Source organism: Python bivittatus, unplaced genomic scaffold (assembly GCF_059951505.1).
Source record: "Python bivittatus isolate LINGU-HERP-01145 unplaced genomic scaffold, Pbiv_v1 ctg000480_np1212, whole genome shotgun sequence".
NCBI classification, from domain to species: Eukaryota; Metazoa; Chordata; class Lepidosauria; order Squamata; family Pythonidae; genus Python; species Python bivittatus.
The window spans coordinates 61,074,537-61,098,346 of NW_028277075.1; the positions used below are offsets into that span (position 1 = coordinate 61,074,537).

The window sequence follows — 23,810 nt, forward strand, 5'->3', positions numbered from 1 at the left end:
ATTGAAAAAGGAACATGCAGCTGGTAATGCATAAGTTCTTATACGTATCTTGCATAAGTGAAGTAAATATAGTGTCATATATCCCTGGTCAGATCTGTCACCAGCAAGGAACTTGGATCACATTTCACCTCATAATGATGCCAGGTATTGGTCGATTCGGGGTAAGAGTCAGGCCTCCCAGTGAATAGAAGAGCAGCTGCATTCATAACCTAAGCAATTGAGTTGTGCAAATCTTCAACTGGATGATCTATTTGAAGGTGATTTGGTTGAAAATGATATTCTGTGCATCCACACAGCCATATGCCTCAAAGCAAAGCAGCTGGTCAAGGTATACCATCCCTGTACTTGGTCTGCAAAGGAAAGTGGTTGCCTCCAGTGCTTCACTTTTGGCACCAAGGCAGGTCATGTTTCTTTGCTCAAGCTCTGTGCTAAGAGATGTTGACTGCTAAGAGATGTTGACTTCATATTCAGGGTAAAATATATTTGCTTTCAAGTACCCTACTTACCCTTCATAAAACAAAGGAGAGAAAATTAAAGAAAACAAGAAAGGATTCTGCATGAAATTAACAAAATATTTTTGGCAAAATGAAACAACATAATTTTTATCTAAGAAAAACTAATGGGGATTATTTGTTTAAGCGAGGTAGGGGTTCTAGTCTCTGCAGTATTTCCCTGGTATTCTATATAGTATAGAATACTGTATCCTCTATTACAGGAGGACCAATTATTGTTTGTTTTTATGCATGGAACGGACATATGATCTGTTTAGCCCTGTACATGCTGAGCACAGCCCAAGTATTTCAGAAGCCTCCGGGGTAGTCTAATTGACTGAAAGATTCTGGTGTAAACAACAAAAACCAACTTCAAAGAGAATAAAATGCATTACAATATTTGAGGAGATGCAGCTTCCCCGGGTGCCTTCTTGTATAGAAGGCAGAGTTTCAAAGTATCAGCCAATTTAGATTTGTTGTATATGAGCACTTAATCACCTTGCTGTTCATTGTTTAATATACTGATGTATGTGTGTGTGTGTGTACACAAACATGTGTGCCCACACATAACACACACACATACTGTGTCTTCAAGTCAGTGTTGACTCCTGCTGATTGCCTGGACTAGTTTTCTTGGCAAGGTTTTTCGGAAGTAGTTTGCCATTGCCTTCTCCCTAGGGCTGAGAGAGAGTGACTGGCGCAAGGTCACCCACTTGGCTTCATGCCTAAGGTGGGACTCCTGGTTTCTAGCCTGATGCCTTAACCACTACACCAAACTGGATGGATGGATGGATGATAGATAGATAGATAGATAGATAGATAGATAGATAGATAGATAGACGGATGATAGAACAAATCAGTATTAAATGTAGACTAAAAAGAACAATGTAAACAATATTAACAGAATGTTGGTATTTGAATGCAAGCATTGTTGCGATACCCTTTGTATATAGGTAGATTATAAAATCTAAAACAAAACCTTTTATGTTTTTATTATAGTGTTAAATCAAAATAATCTTTTAATCCAAAGCTTTTGGTATGCTCCTTTTAGCTAGGATTTTTTTTAAAAAAAATAGTAATATATTCCATGGAATTGGTCACTTGAGAAACAAAATTAAGAATAAAAATATAAATGTTTTGTCAGTGCTCCTGAACATATATCCAAATATTCCAATGTATATCTCTATAAACTGATAATGACCTCTAATGATAAAAGAAAAATAGAATTCTTCTGAAAAAGTTGTCTACTTTTCTAGAAAGGCTGTAACTTCCATCTAAAAATAAATGGAATCAGTTAATGCTAGTATGAATTAAATTACCATAGCATACACACCTTTTCAGTGGATTTTATTCAGAAATCGTTTCTTCAGTCCTTCTTGGAGTAATTTGAGCTTTTATTGTTCCAAATGTGAACATGAAATATGAGAAATAAGTACATGCTTAAGAATAAAATAATATTTACTTATGAGGTTTAGATGCCACCCATTTCCATAAGATTCTGGGCAGCTTAAATATTAAAAACAATAAAATAATAATAAAAACAGAAACACACATCTAGAAACAACAGGTCTTCAACCAAATAAAATTCTACACCGATTTGGTATCTATCCTAACTCAAGGCCTGGGAGAACAGACAGGTTTTCAAAGACTTCTTGAACATCAGAAGCCATAGCAATCCAGGGGGAGCGGGGAGGGGGGAGGGGATGTATTCTGGAGGGCAGGTGCCATGACAGAGAAGACATGCTTCCTGGGTCCCAATAGATGACATTGTTTAATCAAAGAGACCCAGGGTGCACCTACTATGCCTAATCAAACAGGACAGATAGAAAGTATCAGAGATGGACAATCTCTAAAAAGTCAGGCTCTATGTCATAAAGGACTTTATAGAGGGTAATCAGCATCTTGAATTGCATCTTGAAACCAAAGGGCAACCAGTGCAGATTAGGGAGCAGTGATGTATACATAACTATACCAAAGCACACCCATAACTGCCCGTGCCACTGCATCTTTGACCAGCTATAGCTTCTGATTGGTCTTCAAGGCAAATGAGGTCACTAGGGCATGAGCGACTGTCTGAAGAACCTCTCAATGTAGGAATGGGTGCAACTGGTGCCCAAGATGGATCTTGCAAAGGCCTTCTTGGCCATAGCTGTCACCAGCTTTTCAAGCAGGAGCTGCAAGTCCAAGAAGGTATGCCTCTCTGTCCTGCGAGTGACCTATTCTTTTCCTTCATGCTGGGAAGAGAGGTTGCTTAAACAAGCTCTCTCTTCCTGAGTGGTTTTTTTTCTGTGGTGTGCAGCTTGCTTAACAGGCACAAACCAAAACTAAAAGCTCCCTGTCTTGACCTTAATAAGTTAACTGGTTACCGCTTTCACCTCGGGAGCAGCTTGAGCCTCACCACACCACTGTCTGTTACAACAGGCTCTCTGCTCTGACCCTAATCAGTTAATTGATTACTACTTTCACCTCTGGTGGGCTTGTGCCTTGCCACTACTGGTTAGCAAGGGAATCAGCCTGCGCTATTGTGTTCCTTCCAATGGGGCTGTCTCCCTTTTCTGTTTTTGTGTTCCTTCCTTCTTTGTCTTTCAGTGAAAGTAGGTAAAGGTTAATAATAATTTTCTTTCCTATTAATCTCCCAGGTCGCAGTGAACATACCAAGGGTGGGAGAGTGAGTTGGGGACTATAAGAACTACCCCAGATGCTGACCCTATTTGTGAGCCATGTCCATAGACTACCTATGTCATCACAATCCAGACTCACCATGGTATGCTGAGGGGCTGAATATCCAACACTGTAAGTATAGGGACCATTTTAATAAACCTTTATTATAAGCATACTGGCATCTTCCCTGCAGCCAGAATTAGCCCCTCTGTCTCTTTCTTCAACTTTCCGGCTCTTAGCCATTGCCAAGTCTTGTTATTATCTGCTTTGCCTGGTAGTTTTTTTTATGTACTGGCCATGTAATCCTTTGCCTTGCCATGTCTTTTTTGTGTTCTTCATTTGGTCTTTCTTGTAGGCCAGTTTGGTCTCTTTGGTCTTCAGTAAGCCTTCATGATGTACTAGCTTCAGTGCATCTTCTTCACTGTCCTTCAGATATTCTTCCAATGCCCCTTTTTTCCCCTTCAACTGTCTGGTGTACTTACAACATTCCACACCCACCTATGCTCCTTGGTAAATAGAGTCTGACAATATCGCTGCGTGGATGAATGGCTTGATTCATTTCATTATTTTTCTGGTCTTCCCATCCAGGGCTTCTAGTTCAGCTTGAGTTCAGTCCACTATTCCAGCTATATATCTAATGACTGGAATTCCCCAGGTGTTAATTGCCTTGATGGTATTTGTCAGGTGTTGGGTGGTTTGTTGCAGTCTCTCCATTGGTGGATTGATAGAAACATTTCTGATTTGACTGCAATTGGAAATTCTGACTGTAGGGTGCAATTTGAGCTTTGTATCTGCTGATTTTCTTGACTATGGCTGTTATTTGCTGCTTTATTATTTCCAGTGCTTCCTTGATTTTCCTTGTCTCTAGTGATATTTCTTGATCAGGTATTCTTTGGTCTTCTTGTTCTTCAGCTTCTTTTCTTTCATCTGTTCTAGCTTGCTTGCATCTGATCTTAGCATGCTGATCTTATTTTCCAACCTGATCTTCTATTTTGATGACGCACTGTTTGGCTTTCTTCCTTGTTTGTTGATTTTGCATCCAAGATCTTCAGTTATAACTGCAGCTGTGCTGTATATCAGTTGGTTTGTTTCTTGCAGTGAGTTGGTGCTTATATTTGATATTACAGTATTAGCATCTTTTAATACTTGTGCTAGCTGTTTCTTTGTAACAAGCTTCAATGCAGGCAACCTTATTCTATTGTTTTTGTGCTGTTCTAGATGCTTAGTTATTCTTCATTTCAGTTCTTGTTTTTCAGTTAGAGGACTTTGTTCTTTCTGAGGAGAAGGTAGAGGAGAGGGTGCCTGGTTTGGGAATGAAAACAGTTCAATAGCGATGCTGACTTCCTCTACTACTGACTCCACCTGGTTGGTCTCTAGTGTCTGAGCTACTTCTGGCAGGGCTTTGATTTCTTTCTCCTGGGTAGACCTTTGTAGTTCTTCCAATTCTACTTCTGTGAATACTTTATTTTGTATTATAAATCAAAGTTGATCTGCTAGCCTCTGTTCTGTTATTTCCGATTCTGGATGTTGTTCTTTCCAGAACTGGTGCATTCTTTTCAGATATCCTCTTCTCTTTGGACTTGATTTGTAATAGCAAATCATTATTTCTTTGTTTTCTGTCTTCGTATATTTGTGATAAGCAACTTTTCTTTCAGTAGTCCTACACTACTGGCCCTGGCTGCTCAGCCAACAGTCCCGCGTCCTGTAGCCAGATGTCCAGGAACTAGAACACCTAGCACGGCCCTTATTGACCCAGGTGACGACCGATCTGGTATAGGTTTCTGTAAGTTATGTCTCACCATATTGTTTATGGAAGAGACACTCTTCAACTGGCTCCTCTGATGAGACCTGTCCAGTATGGTTGAAACTTTGGCATAGCTCTCATCCTCCTTGGAGCACTCAAGCCACACAGCCACATCAAGGTAGTGCCTCACTGGGGGATATATTATTATCATTATGATGGTTGGTCACAGAGTCAGCCAGATGTTTAGACTGGATTTGACATTTTTATCCACCTATCAGGTCCTTCTCAAGGACCTGGGATAGGCAAATGCTGTTTGATGGTTTGATGGTGTTAAAGATATCATCTCAGGATATAAGCTGTTCCAAGTAAAGCTGCCTTTTGCATTTGACTGATGGTGATTTTGTCAATGCCAATGGTGTTCATGTGCTGCTCCAGATGTTTTGGGAGTGTACCTAAGGCACCTATAACTATTGGTACTATCTTTGCTTTCTTTTGCCATAGTTGTTCTACTTCTATTTGCACTTTATATTTTGTGATTTTCTCCAGTGCTGCTGCTTCCTGTTCTTTTGTTCTTGTCCTCCTTCTTCTTATCCTCCTCCTCCTCCTGAGTGCAGCCCATCCTCAGATTCCCACCACACTTATCTCTGCCTGTTACAACCTTGATGGTTCTTGGTGATTTTTATTAAGTCCAACTACAGAGGCCCAGCTTCCCTTTGGTCAATGTTATTTGCATACTCAATTGCCCTATAAACGTACATTTTATTTTGGGGTGATTTTGCAATGAGATGTAATAATTTGAATACAATAAACCTGTTCAGGTTTCCTTCCTAAGTCAACTGAACCCACAAAAGAAAATTAAAGCAAATAAGCAGAAATTAGAATTAAAATTGCTGGGAGAAACATGAACAACCAATATGATGATAATTCCTGGAAATGAGGAAGACTTAAGGAGTCTCTTGTTGAAGGTAAAAGCTGCTGCTTTGCTGAGATGGTAGATAGATAAGATAGATAGATAGATAGATAGATATGATAGATAGATGATAGCTGGATGGATGGAAAGACATAGATGATAGATAAGATAGAGGGATAGAAAGAAAGATGATAGAAAGATGGATGGATATAGATGATGATAGATAGATAGTTCTCCCCTAAGATAATAGCAATAGGCAATCCCAACCCAATGCAAATAGATGGAAAAGAGACTGAAATAATAAAGGACTAGGCACAAAAAATGAGAGTGTTGAAAACCGTATATATGAGGTAAAGAGTTACTAGGGAGAAATGAGTGAATGAATGAATGGAAGGAAGGAAGGGAGTATTGTATGGTATAAGCTGACAACAGACTGAACCATTAAGGGCTCCAAATATGAAAAAATGGTTTACACAATTTTCACCTTTGCATTCCCCACCTTTGTAAATTATATATGAATGTAAACCTAGAAAAACAAATCTTGGTTATGAAATGAATTTGACAACCGTCTCACTAAGAAGTCAAATTAGAAAAATGTTTATCCCTTACCCTCTTATATTTTCTCAATGAACCAGTCCAGTATTAATACTAATATTACAACTTATTAAATTACTGTTACTGAGTGATGATAAATAAGTTAACCTCTTTTTTTCCTTCCAGTAACTGTAACAAAGTAAACTTCAGAGTATTTCCACTAGAGGTCCTCGGAGATTATGTTCATGTGCTGCTCCAGAAGCAGCAAATAAATTTATAGAATTGCTGCAGACGGTCTTTGATACCTAGTGCACTCCTGTATAAAATAGTAAACTGTAAAACATATCATGTTTGTGGTAAGTGAGCCTTTGCTTCTTAACTATTAATATGTGTATAAAAGAGGATTGTCATAACATTACTGTATGTTGCAGGTATTTTAGAAGTTGCAATTTCCAAAAATATTTTGATACGAGATGGACAACCCTCCTTTACTGTATCTAGACTACATAATACTGTTATATTTTATTCACCATTCTCTCCTATACTAATATGTGAATATTTAAAAAATATTGTAAAGAAATCTGTGTTTATTACATTTTGAAATTTTTTTTCTCCCAATTTATGTATTTACTTATTTAGTTACACGTTTCTGTTGTCCACCCTGGGGAAGAGAAAGAAAAAGAGGGAGGGGGAGAGGGAGGGAGGGAGGGAAGGAAGGAGGGAGGGAGGGAAGGAAGGAAGGAAGGAAGGAAGGAGCTGATGCTTTAAGAAACTTTTTTAAAAATTGGGGCACTGTACTTTCCTGTATTATTCTTTTTCCTTTTGGCTTCTGAGGGATGTAGGAAGTAAGGTGATGGCCCAGTGACCTCATGGAAGGAGTGAAGCTGAAATTTGCTTTTTGAATGTTTTGTTTTTAAAACTCAATGTAACTGCCCTTTGTCAGGGATGGGCAAGCTTTTAGTAGCCAATTAATTTCAGTTAACAGCTTGAGAGGTGCTAAAGACCTCACAGCAGATGGGACTTCGTCATAAATGTGGATGAGGCTGAATTTGAAAGGAAACTTTAGACAAACTTTTATAGCTTTTGTTGTAGTTTCCATCAGAAGAGGGTTAGAAATGTGCTGTCAATTTTCAACAAGTACGGTCAGAAGGTTCTCTGAAGGTCACAAGAGGGGACTCGGAGTCCACACGCAGACTGGCTCTACACATTGTCCATTCCTACACTATTCCTGCCAGAAGCTTAATGTGCTTTAATTCATCCACCAAATTACCCCTTGTAATTTCTGCCAACAAATTTCAGCAACATAATCTTGGATGGCTCTACAGGCCAAAAGAATGGGGCTGGGACATTCTGTGTATCCATGAGTCATAGGTTGCCCACCCCTGCTTTAAATCCAATCCAAAAAACCATCCCTTGCTTTGAGGGAATGCCAGTCAACTCAGAAACCTGCAGTATTATCTAACTCTGAAAGATCTCTAAATTAGAGCCCTCATTGGTGAGTTCCATTAGAAAAGCTGAAGAATAATTTCAAAAGCATTCTCTTGGTCTGTGCTCCTGAGCAGGTTATGATCCTAAAACCTTGTTCAGTATCAAGCTGGGTGGGAAGCTACGGTAGTACCTTGGAGTAAGTAATCTTCTTAAGACAATAAAGAACGTACAGCTGCAGAACTCTGAGAACAAACCTTAGGCGTATGAAGTGGGAGGTTTCCTGGGGTGAGAAGATAAAATAATATAATTACCTACAAGTAACTTTGCCTTCTGGCTGTGTTTCCTTATCCTCTTCTCTCCCTTTGTGATATAGGGAAGGGGAGACAAAAACCTTAAAACCAGATAGGCTGTTGCCCAAAGAAGCTCAATACGTTCCCCCCCCCCCTTCCGCACTCTACATCCCAATATATTTGGCTTTATTTACAGTTCCATATTTTCATTTTGATTCTGTAGGAGGAAGTAGAATAAACCTAATGAAAGCAATACTCATACCCGTAATCAGTCATACCCACTGGTATATGCAAAACTATCTACTTGCTAAATCTGTTCTGTCTTTAAATAAAACAGCAGCAAGGAAAGCGGAGGTTCATCAGAGCCTTTCAGATTGATTCTTCCTTTGAAATATTTCTCACAATATCTTATTGTCTCTTTCCTTTTCTTAAAGAGAAATACAGTCCTTTTCATCACCTCAAAACAATTTCAGAGATTCTTAAAGCCTTGGATATGAATAATAGAGATGTACAGGTAGTCCTCAGTTTAAGAATGAGTTTTGTTTCCAAGGTCTGTCCTTAAACTGAATTGTATGTAATCCAGAACAGTATTATTGTATAATACTGTATAAGTTGTATTGTGTAATTAACTCGAACCATTGTGTATTAACTTGAATCATTGTGTATTTAACTCGAATTTTGCTACAATAGTCTCTGTTCTTAACTGTGCGTTGTCTGTAACCCGGGGTTCTTAACCCAGGGACTACCTGTATATTTATTAGTTTGAGAGTCAATCAAGCTATCATTTTGACAACTATTATTGACCTCTGTTACCAAGTTCCAATAGCAGATGATAAAATTTCTAGCTCACCCAAAGCAATAGCATAACACCATAAAATTCACCATGAAAGTTGAGAACAGTTGTTCTTGGGTGTTCTATGAAGTGAGGTAATGATGGATATTTAAAGAATGGATTATATACAGTAGAAAGGAGATGCATACAGACCATCACCTTAATGCCGCAACATTAAAAGGTCACTAATGAATAAGACTGACGAAATAAGTGATGCAACTAGCAAAATCCAGCATCTGACTAATGCTCTTCTAGGCAAGGGATATGCTATAAAGGATGTAACAAGAGCAAGAAAAATTCAGAACCACCAGAAAAGGATTATGAGCAGTATGGAAACCTTCCATACATCTCAAGTGTGACTGACAGGGTGAGAAATATGTTGGACAAAAACACCTTCTACAGTAAGTAAGTAAGTAAGTAAAAATGGAAGCCTGCCTGGAATTCATATTCTGTAACATGGTACCATATGACTCAATCTGAAGTCTGTAAAGGCAGTTACATAGTAGTAACACAGCTCAGAGGCCTAGGCCACCTGTTTTAGATCTGAGGTACTGAAACATATGAAACTGAGTTGTTGTTGTTGTTGTTTTAAAAAAAACAATAGCAACACCAAACATTTCAGACAGCACAATCAAGGCTGCATTTCCCGTATATGCACGTCTGTCTGATGAAAGTATATGCATTGCTGATTTTCCGCTATGAACTTGTTTCAAGTACTTTTATGCTCCCTCAATCCTTTTGAATTTAAGCAGCTTATAGCAAACCATAAAAAATACAACAAATACAATAATATTTAAAAAATAGTCAACAACATAAACAAAGCCATAATCTTATAACATCTCCAACTTAAATCCATTTAACAAATATAATAATAATAATAATTTGTGTTATGTTGTTACTAATTTTTATTTTACCTTGTTTATGAAAATAGAATATATAAGCTGTTCAAAGTCAGTATTAATTGGAGCAGAATATAAGCCCAGGAAATAAGTAAGCAAATACCAATACCTAACTTCTGTACTGATAGCACTAATGTACGTCTCAGATATATCTGTTCCTCCTCCACTTTCCTGAAGCCTCTTCGTAAAAGCCCAGTTTTTAATTGCTTTCTAAATGTGATGTTTGACAGCCCAGTACCCAGATCTTATTTGCAGTAGTAAAAAATTCCACAAAGGGAGTGCTTGTGTAGAAAATCCTCCCTCTCCCCACTATTCCTCAAGATGAGGGCAGGGGGATTCAGAGCAAGTACTCTCTATAGGCACACTGAACCTGTACCTTGAATCAAGCCTAGAATCCAATCAGCAGCCAATGTAGCTCCTACAATATTTGTGTTATTTATCTGTATCTTGTAGTTCTAATGAGCACACAATCTCATCTTCTACTAACTGAAGTTTCTGAATGGTCTTCAGAGGCAGTCCCTTGTAGAATGCAGTACAGTACTCCATATGTCAGATGATGTGGGCTTGTGACCATTGCCAGCATCTCCTGTTCCTACAATGGCTATAACTGATGCATTGGTTATAGCTGGGCAAAGGCTGCCCTAGCTACAGCTTCCACCTCTCAGTAGAAGCTGAGACCACAGAAGAATCTCCAAATTGTATACCAGTTCATTCTCGAGGGGCACAATACCATCAAGGGCTAAAGTTGATATTGTCCCGGAGTCAGCTGATGTCTGAACTAGCAGTCATTCTGTCTTGCTAGGGTTGAGTGTCAACTTGTTTCCCCCCCTCTAGACCCTTACAGCCTCCAGATACCAGATCAAGGATTCAAGTGCATCTCCTGACTGGTCTAGATTAAAGACACGTATAATCAGATATCATCAAGGTACTGTACCATTGTACCATCAAAGGACATTCCCCACCAGTTCCATGTTGATGTTAAATAAGATAGGGTAGAGGGTTGAGCCCTGGGGTACCTTATACTGGGGTGCCCCAAGAGTCCTCCTTTCCCATTCACTTGGGAGAATTGTCCACTCAGGAAAGACTGTAACTATAATAAAATGGCACTCCCCCCCTCCCCCCAGCAACCCTCCAATCCTTGCACATTATCTAAAGAGATACCAAGGTCAATGGCACTGAAGGCCTCTGAGCAGGACCAGGAGGATTGTGATCCCTCTTTCTAGGCTTGCCTCAGTTCACTGATGGGCTGATCAATATCTGAAGCCTTGCTGAGAATTGACTGAAAAGGTTCCAAGATGCTTCTTCAGGAATCTTGGTAGCCGATATTTTATTGCATCAAACCAACTAGCAAAAAAAGTGCATACTTATAACAGTCTAAGCAATGTGAGATTACTTTAAATTTAAAAGGGGAAAAAAAGGAGAAAGAAAAATACTGGAAAGTTATGTTAAAACCAAAATAACTTTAACATATTTAATCAAAGTTCTCTTTATTATTCTGTCAAAAATGAAGGGAAAAAAGGGCTAATGTCCTCTTAATTCCCCTCAGAAATTAGTCCCTCCCCCATCCTGGCTTTCAGAAAACTCCTGAAAATTGAGATATGATGCATTATATGATGCCCAGTTTGACTGTGGGTGTTATGTTTTTGGTTTTAATAAGGATTTTAGAATGTTATATATTTTAGTTCCTACCATTGACCTTTTATTTTTGTGCTTGTAACTACTGTAAATTGCTGAGAGTTTTGCAACTGCAGCAACTATATGATAAATACATAATTGTTGACAAGCAATTTATGTTTGTGCATTCCATTTTACAGTGTTTATAGAAATTGATTGATTGATTATATGCCATCAGGTTGTTTTCAACTCCTAGCAACCACATAGACAGATTTCTCCATAACAATCTATCCCTAACCTGGTCTTCCAGAAAAGGCTTTTATAGAAAAGGCTATTTATAATATTTAGTTTTAAAATGTAGGGGTAGGGGTCAATCCCTAACCTCCTATATCAGAATAGGAATAGAATAAGATTTATGCTTTCCATTGTATCTAGAAATCAAGATTACCCTCTATAAAAGATGTAGGCTATCCTGAAAAAGTAAGCTCCGTGTCTTTTAATCCTTCCCTGCCCGAAAACATTCTATTTCTTGTTACCAAAGTTACAACTGATGTGATACTTACCTTTGCGTTAAAGGCTTAGCCTTTAATTTTTTAAGAAAATCATAGCTGAGTAAACATTTTCTTCTGGAGATGTCCTCTTCCATTTGATGGGAGCTTGCATTTCTTGGGCAACATTACTAAGGACTTGAATCTTTGGGGAATTCTTCTGGAATTGAGATGAAACAAGAAGGGAGATAATTTCATGGCCAGACATTCATTGTAGACAGCTAAGGAAGTCAAGGGTTGAAAAAACTCCTCTTTTCCTGCAGAAACCAGTCCCAGAATAGAGCAGAACATTACAGGGGGTGTTCCTCTGGCTCCTTGCATTCAGTCTTTCACCTACTGGCTATAATATGGTTATATGCACTTTAGAGTTTGCCTTCTAAAAAGAATAAAAGTGATTCACTATAAATCATCAAGTTCCTTTTTCCTCAGCAGAACATACACTAACTAAATTAATTAGACTAAGCTCCCCTTCACAATCACAATTACTTGAGAACAAAAAGTCCCCACAACTCAAGTCTGCATTCTCTGGTGCCTCACAAGGATGCATTGTGAACGCTGATTAACATGCATTAGCAGCTTCGCACAATCAAAGCTAAAATAAACTTTTAAACCCAGGCCCGTCTCCTTTGCAAGAAGAGAAGAAGCGGAAGAGGTTGTGGAGGGAGGGAGAGAGACTGTTGGAGGTTGCCAGGATTAACATTCATGATGGGACTCCACAGTGAATGGAAACAAAGTTTGACTGTGGCTAGCCTAAAAGAGACTAAACTAAGAGAAATGTCCCCTCTACACACATACAGACACATCTTCAATAAGGCAGTGGGGGAAGCTGAGAGGGGAGGTAATAAAAAAAAGGTTTTTGGAATGTGTCCAGACAGTTTCAAAACAGTTTAAAGTGAGTGAATAGGATGCCAAGGAAAATGGCTTGAAAAAACCCACTCAACTTTAGAAAATGTTGCCTACTAATATAGCAGAAAATAAAGTCGTCTTCTTTTTTTCCTCTTCTGATTTTTTAAATTCTCGACAGACAGATGATATTTTATCTGATAGAGAAAAAAAATAGATGTTAAAGAAAATTCAAGCAATTTAAAGTTAAGAAATAATAACATAAATCATTGGTGTTGCAAAAGGTAGAATTGCTCAAGTAATTTTGTAAAAAATGTGGAATTAGAGTGGAAACACAGGATATAAATTTAATATTTTTTTTAAAAAAGCAAATGCTTCTTTACCTTTGCACGATGTGTCTCTGGCATATAAATCCAATGACTCAGTCAGTCCATATTGGGACTCATAGTGCCCTTATTATCCCATAGCACACTGATAATAAATTTAAAACTGTAGAAAATAATCCATTTCTCTTTCAAAGCAAGGAGTGCAGATGTACCGAAAACTTACCTCCTCACCCCCCAAATTTCCAGTGAGAACTCACATAAACCAGGATGGAATTATTAGCATTAATTTCTACTTATGCCTATGAATGGCTTAGAAAGCAAAGAACATTTAGAGGCATTTTAATGGAAATATGGTGAATTCACTTTTATTATAAATGTTCAGTGATCCTGGGTTAGAGCATCAAATGAAGGTTCGGGAGGTTCAGGTTCAAATCCTAACTCAGTTAGCTTACCTCATATAGTATTTTGAAGACAAAAATGGAAGTGAGGGGAAAGAAAATAGTAAGTGCTGTCCTGAACAACTTGGAGAAAAACTGGCACTTAGTACATAATAAATAAATAAGCCCAGACATATTAGAGAGATTCCATACCAGAGGACCAAATGAAGGCTGCAAAAATGTGGGTGGCCACTAGAGAGAAGCAAAAAGATACAGAAAAACTTTCACTCTGCTGCTAATGATCATCTGGATATATACACCCCCAAAATGGTAGCCCCATTCTATAGAAAAGTTTCTTATACACTGGTACATTCTGTACTTTTCAAAATTTAGCATCAATAATCCAATATAATTATCAATGCTAATTTGATATCAAAGAATTAAAATATTTACTTTGGATAGTTTACATATGAAGATTGGATTCCTCTACAAAAACTGTAGGAGTGGGATGTATGAAAAAAACTCTCACTTCTTGCCAAATGTCAGTCACACTTTCCTCTATGACATTTGTACAGGAATAAAACATATTTAATTGCTTATAAATTCAGATGGAGATTATTACATTCTAATCTGCTTCTGCTCTGCTTCCTTTTCTTTCTCCAGAGCTGACCAAGAGTATGGCAGGCAGAAATTCAGTGGGAGCAGCTTTTCCTAGTCAAAGTCGAATTTGGTGAACTTCAATTTATTGTATAATTACAGAATGCAGAGATTCTGTGTCCATAAAGGAAGGTCAGCACAACCTTGCTGTTAACACAAACAAAATAATGACTATTTATCTTTTATTAGCTCTTAGACCTCTATTATTTCTCATCTCCTAGCAATAAAAACAAATGAGTTGGGAGTAAAAAACCCTTTTTCTGTTGAGGATGGTATTCTCCTAGGTGCAATCTATTTGGGGATTGGTGCCAATGATGGGGTGAGGCTGAAGCAAGTAATGGCTGAGCCCATAGTAAAAATCCTAACCTCTCTTTCAGCACACACCCATTTTCTCCCCATTTCTTTTCTCCAATTTTTTCCTCTCCTTCTTTGACTACCCTCCCTTCCTCTCCCTCTCTTTATAGAGCTGGCAGGATGCACCTGAGTTGGACACTGGGTTGTAAGAAATTAGACCAAGGTCTGCACCGCAGACTGAAGCTTTATAACTCCTTGGTTGGAAGCTGAAGAGCTCAAAAAGAATTCAGAAGCTATGTTTATTTCAGAGAACGAAGAGAATGAGGAAAGGTCTTAAATGATCTACCACAGTACACATATTTTGTATCTGGAAAAACAATGGTACAATATTCAGATTTCTCTACAAAATTATAGGGAGAAGAAAAATGAAAGGGAAAAGAATCTGTACACCTCCTTTCTAATCTCAGAGGAGAGTTCATTATGGCTACTGAATCAGAGTGCTTTGAGCCCTTAGCCTATAGCAAAAGTCATACAATTCTATTAAAAAATAAGTGACTGGCTTATCTGTGTTTTAAAACATCACATTATAAAGAAACATACCTTCAAGACCACAAACCTTGCTTTCTGCAGGCAGCACCTCTATATTGCCTTTAGATTGTATAGATATTACCCATTGATGATACCTACTGAAATTGATAAAGATAAAGATTACCTGTTCAGGAAATACTCCATGATTGCTTCAAATTTGAGATGAACGGCTACTAGTGGTCCAAGATGTGGCAGTCCATCTGGTAACTGGGGGCAAAGTTGCACTGGTGCTGGGGTTGTTGCCCTAGTTACCAATCTGTGTCTGGGATGAAAGTGCTTGATATCACCTATATAGCCCTACATGACTCAACTGCCAGGTACTTACAGGACAGGATAATTTCTCTTGGCAAGTTTTGACTGTGCCTGAATGGGAGGGTATGCTGAGGGTCTCCTGCCCATGTGAGGTAAAGTGATTGGGGCCCAAGGACAGAATAACTTGCTTCCTGAGGTATGTGGTGCCTTTAACCTCTTTATTTCAAAGAGCATTTGAGTGCTCATGATCACAGAGCGGCTTTTAGTTAGATATTTATTATCTATTTATTTTATTTTTTTGTATTTATTATTATTTTTTAAATTGTATTCCTGTAAACCACCTTGGGTCTGGTGAAGGAATGGTATGCAAATGTTTATATAAATTAGTACATGTCTATAAAGCCCATAATGCTCCCCCACAATCTATAGCTTCTTCCCTGGCTTCTCCCATATCAATTACACCCCAAAGAAAGATGACAAGGGACCTTTTGAGATCAAGAAGCAGGAGCAGCCACAGAGAGTGCAAAGTGATCTAGAGTTCTGGAATATGGAAACAACAGCAGTACCCTCATCCAACCTGCAGGAATAAATTCAAAAATACCGACTAAAAATTCCTAAACAGCAGCCTTCTAAAACTGTTTAAGGATGACCTAGAAAAACGTACGTCTCTATGGGGGTGAGGGGGAAATCAGGTTTGGAAGACTGGGTTTGGCACAGTATCAGTTCCGATCCAGATTAAACAAGTGAAGCCATAGACAAAACTATGGAGACATTTTTTCCTTTCTTCCTTTAGCCTGATCTTGAACATTTATTTAAACTCTACAACACAAAGCAGTGTGTTTTGGCAACAAATGGTATTTAAACATTATTTTGATTATTCCTTTAAAACTGCAACTCAGCCCAAAGATGATGAAAGAACTGAATATGCAATTAACTAAATGTTGCACAGAGGGTTTGTTATTGTATAAACAAATCTAGACCGTGCAGTAACATTGAGAATTTACAATGTTTGCAAAGAACAAGTAGACAAGGTTCTACTGTGCAAAGAGAAAATGAACCTGAGGGAACAGGTGTCTCCTCTTTTTCATGCCTCCCTTTCATTTAAAACAGAAGAGGAGGGGGTGGGATATACTTGAGTGGGGGGTTGATGCAGTCAACAGTACCTTTAAAATGGTATTCAACAGTGTTTCTTTTTCTATATAGCAATGTCACAATTCCTTCTCTCTTCCTCTCTCCCTCTCTCTCTCCCCCAATCCTCCTTTGAGAAAACATTTCTCAAGAAACCAAGGGGCAACTTATAGTTTTTGAGTTGCAAATGGATCCAATAATGCAAGTATGATTTCTTGAAAATAATATGAAATGCAAGGACAATCTGAGAAGTAATGCCCAGTCCTTTCAAAGGCAGAGTCCAAGCGTATCAGTTGCATTATTTATTTAATTATTCCTGTTCAAATGACGACTCATGCCAATAGGAGTTGGCAATGTAATAAAAATGAACAAGGTAGTATGAAAACCTTTAGAAGAGAAGACCACCGTGTTATGTTCACCTATTCAAAAATAAGACCCTCTAAACCAGTGTTTCTCAACCTTGTCAACTTTAAGATGTGTGGACTTCAACTCCCACTGGGGAATTCTGGGAGTCGAAGTCCACACATCTTAAAGTTGACAAGGTTGAGAAACACTGCTCTAAACTAATGGGATTTTCTTCTGAATAACCATGCTTAACAAATGTTGGGGTTTTTTTTGTTGTTGTTGAAATAGATTGGTCCCAATTCCTGCAGTTAGCTCGAATCACATTGACCTTTAACCTCTACTTCACAGTGCCTGCATTTTGTTCACATAAAACACAAAATCATTAACTATGGCTTACAAGCCACAGTGGCTCAGTTCATACAACACGCTAAGCTGAAACCACTTTGCCCCTTATATGGTGTGAATTACTGAATTTATACTACTGTATATCTGAACACATCATCTAGTCTGTTTGGGTTTGGTTTAGCAAGTCTGCCTGTAGCCAATCAACTGTGCTTTATTCAACCACCCATTGCTAACTACAGCTTGATGCTATATGGGAACTCAGGCAATAGGACTGTGGTGAAATACACAGTAGTGCAAGAAGCTGTTCCATTATTTCAACTAGGGTGTGTGTGTGTGGGGGGGGGGGAGTTAAGGTGCAGGAACTGGATATAGGCAAAACTGCATGACCAGGTAACCCCAGAGCACAGCCACTGATCATTTCTCAAAGGCTGGGATGCTCCACAGCATTCTGTACCTGCCCTCAGCCCTCTGGGAAGGCAACCTCTGGTGGCCTTTTCCTGCTACACATCCAAAGTAGCCTTTTCCAGCTCACACCAGTACAAATGATGCTGTCCAGTTCACCTACTGCATTTCATTTCATTGTAAGCACGTGTCTCCAGTGCAATCAGTTCCTGTGCACTGTGGCTGGAACACCATCCCTTTTTCCCACTGGCCACTACTGTCCATGGTTACTTTATTCTGAGCTTCTGTGCTACCTGCCCCCTTCTTAAGGGGCCTGGGCTGCTGAACCTGGGCTTGTTTCTCCCTTCATTACATAAGTGAACCAGTGCAATGCTCGAAAAAGAAAGAATTGTTTCAGCATTCTCCTGTCATTTGACTAGAAAGAGAAAGAGACAGAAGTCTTGTCAATTTTATCTAATTAAAAAAGGGAGGGAGGGAGGGAGGGAGGGAGGGAGGGAGAGAGGAAGGTCCAACTTTCCCCTCCACCAATGAAACTGTAAAAAAATTAAAAGAGTTTCAATCGCTTGGGCTGGAAGGGAAAATTGGCAGAACTCTTGTCAATTTCACATGGTGTAAAAAATTAAAGTCTGCATTGTTCCATCAATGAACTTGTCCAAAAAAAAATTTTTTTAACTGCATTTAATTTGTTTTTTCTAAGTTTTAAACTTTTTCTTAAAAAAACAAATTAAATACAGTTTAAAAAAAAAATTTTTGGACAAGTTCATTGATGGAACAATGCAGACTTTAATTTTTTACACCATGTGAAATTGACAAGAGTTCTGCCAATTTTCCCTTCCAGCCCAAGCGATTGAAACTCTTTTAATTTTTTTACAGTTTCATTGGTGGAGGGGAAAGTTGGACCTTCCTTCCTTCCTTCCTTCCTTCCTTCCTTCCTTCCTTCCTTCCTTCCTTCCTTCCTTCCTTCCTTCCTTCCTTCCTTCCTTCCTTCCTTCCTTCCTCCCTCCCTCCCTCCCTCCCTCCCTCCCTCCTTTAATTAGATAAAATTGACAAGACTTCTGTCTCTTTCTCTTTCTAGTCAAATGACAGGAGAATGCTGAAACAATTCTTTCTTTTTCTTTCCCCCGCCCTATGCTGGATGTACCAGATGGAGAATCAGCAATAGAAATAATAGAAAATGTCTGTCAATGGAAACCCATCTCCTCAACCTGCCCATTGAAAGGAAAGTGGTTGGTGCTTCTTTTCTGGCACCAGTGAGTGGGATAGAGAAACCAGAGCATTCACCACCTTGAGAAGCACACCTCAACACCAGGTTATCCCTGTAGTCGAAGTGGAGGAAAGGGTTGGACCTAGAAAGGGATTTCTTAAGATTACTTCACTTCCAACTAATTTATGTACAGGGGTCAAGGTGCTAAAAACTGCAATGCAGACTGGCCTTATATCTTAGCAGCACAACATTCTTCTTGGTCCCTCCCAATTCCTATATAATGTTGGAAAAAGGATCTCAGGTTGCAAATCTCTCACACAGAATATGATTCTTTTTAAAACTGTTTCCAGTCCCAGCAGATCAGATGGTGGACCAAGTGGTCCGATTCAGAACATGCATGTATTCTGTCAGCACTATTGTGCAAGCATGGGATTTGGTAATAGGTGCAAAATAATTCTGGTGTTCACAGAGAATTTCTTCCCTCCTTGTTGGCTTCAGTTTGAAAGTTCACCAGTTTTTGTTCCAATACTTTTCAGTGTTTCCAACAACTCCACCCCCCTTTCCCCTTCCCCATGTGTGCACAGTATACTTAGATATGAAGCCCTTTCTTTATGAATACACATTTTCAAGTTCAGTCATTTTAAGTGGATTTGGGGAATTCTATACAGACATTAGGAGGAATGGGGGTAATTAGTTAAAAAGCAATAAAAATAATTTAAAAAAAGAGGAATGGGGTGCAAAAAAGCAGTATCATACCCTGCCTCTACTCTCCACCACCAAGTGTTCACCTGTCAAAGATCCTTTAATTCAGATTCCCATATTGAGAAGGAGGTTGGCCTCGAAGGCCTAAATGGCCCTTTCCAATGCTAGGGTTTTATGAGTCTGTGTTCTCTCAAGTGTCCACACAGCTTTGGTGCATTCAGCTGAACACATGTCAATATCTGCACAACTTGGGCATCTAGCTGCAAGAAAAGAGCCCCCACCCCCATATACCCAGTCCTCCAGCCACTGCAATGAGTATACAAAAGGTGGGAAAAGGGACGCTGCATGTAATCTTACCTGTTGCCCCCGTGAACAGTGGCATCGACTTCACAAGCATTGCAAGCCCCGGGCTTCTATCACTCAAGGTGGACAATGGGGTTGAAATGACTCATCCTTTTCAAAATAAGGCAGCTCTCCAGACCCACAGACAGGATCGTTTCTGTACTTCTCTTTTTAAAATACAACCCGAAGAGCCTAATTTAGGAGTATAGGGCAAAGTGTTTCAAGTTCTTGTGGCAAAGAAAGCCACGATTAGGACAAAGCAGAGGTTGCCTCCTTTCCAGCACACTTTTCAGGTGCTAGAAAGCAGGAAAGGAGCACGCCCAGACCCCGACCAGGTTGCATTGGGATGCAAATGAGCTGGAGCGCGTGCTCCTCGCAAGGAAGAGGGATTGTTTATGGAACCTCCGCCAGAGCCACGCGCCGGGCGCACGAAGTTGCCAAGCGAGCTTCCCATTGGGTGGGAGGCGACTCGGGAGCCAAGCGGGCGGCGGGGGATTGTGTGTGTGGCGCACGGTGCGTCGCGTGCTGCTGCCGGGGGCCCGCGAGCGGCGGCAGCAGCAGCGCGTGTTGATAAGGGGCCGGCGGTGAGGAGCTCGCAGCAGAGGCGCCTTGACAGAGCGCAAGGAACAAGATTGCAAGAAAGGAGAAGGGAACCGACATTCCTCCCAACCGCAGCAAGGAGTTCTTGCGCAGGTTGCGCACCTAACTTTGACATCTTAAGGAGCGGAGTATCCATCTTCCAGTCACATTTTTTTTTTTTTTTTACTGCAACTGATTTTGTGCAGCAAACTTTGGCTTTTCGCAAACTGCATCTACACTAAGACCAACACCGGGGTAAATGCCCCACGATGAACAGCGGGGCTATAGGAACAACCATGCAACCAACAGCCCACGCGGTTTGCAAAAGTTACTCGCTGCACAGTTGCAATAGCAGCAGCGGCTCCTTGGGGATCAAGGTGCAGGCAGGACAGAGCGCGGGCTCCTCTTCGTCCGGGATGCCCCAGCAATGGGGCGCTGCTACGGGCTGTCCCGGCCAAGTTCAGCCGTCTAACTCGGCCACGCGCTGCAGAGGCTCCAAGCGGCGCTCGAGCTCGCCAGAGCTGCTGCGCTGCAAGAGACGCTTAGCATTCCCGGGCCTGACAGCGCAGCAAGGCGGCGGTGCGGCCGCTGTGGCTCGGCGCAACGAGCGGGAGAGGAACCGCGTCAAGTTGGTGAACCTGGGCTTCCAGACCTTGCGCCAGCACGTGCCCAACGGCGCCGCCGCCAAGAAGATGAGCAAAGTGGAGACCCTCCGCTCCGCCGTGGAATACATTCGAGCCCTGCAACAGCTGCTGGACGAGCACGACGCCGTCAGCGCCGCCTTCCAGGACGGTCTCCTGCCGCCTGCCCGTGACGCCGTCTCCGCCGCCTGCGCAGGCAGCAGCTCCAGTTCGTATTCCTCCGCCTCGCCCTCTTTTGACGGCCGCGAAGGCAGTTCTGTGCCAGGCTCCCCGCACTCGGCTTATTCTTCGGACGAGAGTGGCTACGAGGGGGCGCTCAGCCCGGAGGAACAGGAGCTGCTCGATTTCACCAGTTGGTTCGGGAGCTGCTGAGCTGCAAGGGTAAGGCGCCGGCCAGCTGATTTCTGATTAAACACCCTAGGATTGCGCTCTCTTGAGTTTCCCAGAATCTTCCTATTACGTTTTTATGCTATCCCACTGCAAAAGAAAAAAAAAAGGGGGGGGGAGCGGGAAATCCCATACTCTCATGTGAAGCTGTCTGTTTGAAAAGAAAGATAGCCAAGTGATCCGAGTCTCCTTTGGGCTGGGTTTCGTTTCGGGTGGCGTTGCGCACGCGACTGGCTCAGCACCAGCAGATGCAATTGAAAGGGAGCGTCACTGATTGGAAACCACAAATGGTGGGAATTCTGCTCGGCGAAGATTGAGGATAGCGTCCGGCCACAGAGGGCTAAAATGCAGTGGGCTTTCCCTCGCCCCAACTTCGCAAAACGAAATTCCTTTCAAACGCAAAGGTTACTAGGTCAGTGGGCTTAGAGAACAGGAGAACCGGAGGCTTTTTATGTTGGGTGGTGTTATGTTTCTGACGGTGAAGAGGAAGCCACAGTGTCTAAGTGACTTTAAGACTGTATACCTAATTGACGGCATAAATTTAGTTCTTGCGGTCTCAAGTAAAATACTGTATGATGTGAAACTATTTCACATTCTGAGTTTTCAGTTGCAGAGTTTTTGTCCCCCCCCCCCCACTTCCGTGTAACGTATTATGTGGAAGGAACAATGCGGATAAGAATTAATACTTAATGTTTACAAACCAAACCTTACTTTGAATGCAGAGCAAGGAATTAAGCAAGGTCTATGGGTTTCATTTGAATGTTGTTCACTTCATTGCAACTTACACAAAAGGGAATTTTCACCAAAATGCTGCTATTGTTTCCCCTTTCTATCACCAACCCCGTCCACTCTTCTGAAAGAAAGCAGAAGGAAGGTAGATTTATAGACCTGCTTGCCATACAGAAATGGGGGTACATACTGAAACAACATATGGAGAAAACACTGCTTTGGAATACGTAGGCATGAAGGACAATAAATTTCTTTAACAGAGCTTGGTAGTGGGCACAATGCCCTGATTCGTCTGGCTTTGGGATGAGGGAGAAGCCTTGCGCAGCTCTGTGGAGCTTTTCTGGATCTGTCAGTCACGTGCTTCTGATGGCTTTTCTCTTTTCTTTTGCAGCAGTACTGAAGCAACACTGTGTAGAACCTCAGTACCTCATTGTCCCAGGCTCCGTCCAATGCAGCAGAAGAGCAACAGGAACTTCTAATTTAGCATGCACCTACTCTCTTCAAGCCTCATTGCAAAGGATGTTGGATAGTCAGATCGTTCTAACCACGTTCTTTCAGTGTTCGTTTATGAAACAAAAGACTGGTGGTTTTGATTCTTTTTCTTTTTTTAAAAAGTGCAATTATGTAAATAGATTCTAGGGGCCAAAGTTTTTATCTGCTGTTGTACAGCAGTTTATGGTGCCCTCTGACTCTTGAACAACCAATGAAAAGGCTTTTTCTCTGAATCTAGTGGCAGATGGAGATCTGTTGGGCTTCCAACATAATGTCTGTCTACTTTTTATACGGGCAGGGGTGAAATAATTAAAACTTGATGCTTCCTTTTTCTGAATGGGAAGGGGACTATTTGAACGTCAAAAGTAGACTTTATTTGTGTAACTTGAGCTGCCTGTGGGAACACTTAATATGAAGACTTATTTTTGTGCAAAAAAAAAAAACAACCTTTAGATAATGCAAGAGGAAAGATTTATAGAAATGGCTTCTTAACCCTATCAGCTAGGACGTTTGAGAACTTACACAACCTAGACAAGTTTCTTAACATTTTGTACTAAGGAAGCATAGAGCTGTTTATTTTAAATGTGGTGTTGAGGATTTTGTTTGTTTGTTTTGGGTCTGGTGTGAAGGTTCATTTATCTAAGAAAAAGAAAACCCTGAAGTTTTATTTTTTAATGTATTGAAGGTATTTTTGTATGCACTTGCTAGATTTGTTGACTTGTGTATATGCAGTTTTTAAAGAGTATCCTATTTTATGTAAATCAACTTTATAAATAAAATCTATTTATAATAGCCTTTGTTTCCATAAATGTCAACTTCTGTTTTCATGGTTTGTGGGAAAGGTAAGGCCACAGAGAAAGTTTCTTTCTACATTTCAGTTAATATAATTGCTGAATAGGAAGCAAGATTGTTTATACTGTTATACTGTTAGGTATTTTCAATGTTTACAAGGCAAACTATTGCAGATATCGAAGGGATAAAGGAAAAGTACTGAATATGGACAGCCTTTTCACAATCTAGGATTTAAATGTTATCAATAGAATGAATCGTTTCATTTCACAGTATATTATTTAAACTACTAGTAATGACATTGCACAAAACTATAATGTGATTTGCTACATTTTGGGTTAAGGTTACATATAAATCAGGCCCTTGCTATTTGTGAATCAAGGTTTATGGCTTAGCATGTGTGAACCAGGCCGTTATGCTTTGTCTTCAAAACCTGA

At 40.2% G+C, this 23,810-nt stretch overlaps 1 protein-coding gene across 2 annotated transcripts; it reads left to right on the plus strand.

Moving 5' to 3' along the window:
- The first annotated feature begins 20,259 nt into the window (after nucleotides 1-20,259).
- ASCL2 (achaete-scute family bHLH transcription factor 2) lies at nucleotides 20,260-23,370 on the plus strand. 2 transcript variants are annotated; one of them, XM_088146052.1, is made up of 2 exons: nucleotides 20,260-21,357; nucleotides 22,484-23,370. In XM_088146052.1, the coding sequence occupies exon 1, from the start codon at nucleotides 20,605-20,607 to the stop codon at nucleotides 21,346-21,348; it is 744 nt and encodes a 247-aa protein (XP_088002178.1). In that variant the 5' UTR covers nucleotides 20,260-20,604; the 3' UTR covers nucleotides 21,349-21,357; nucleotides 22,484-23,370. The 2 variants fall into 2 exon arrangements, with proteins under 2 accessions (XP_088002178.1, XP_088002179.1); XM_088146053.1 differs by having other exon boundaries at nucleotides 22,487-23,370.
- Nucleotides 23,371-23,810: the final 440 nt, after the last annotated feature.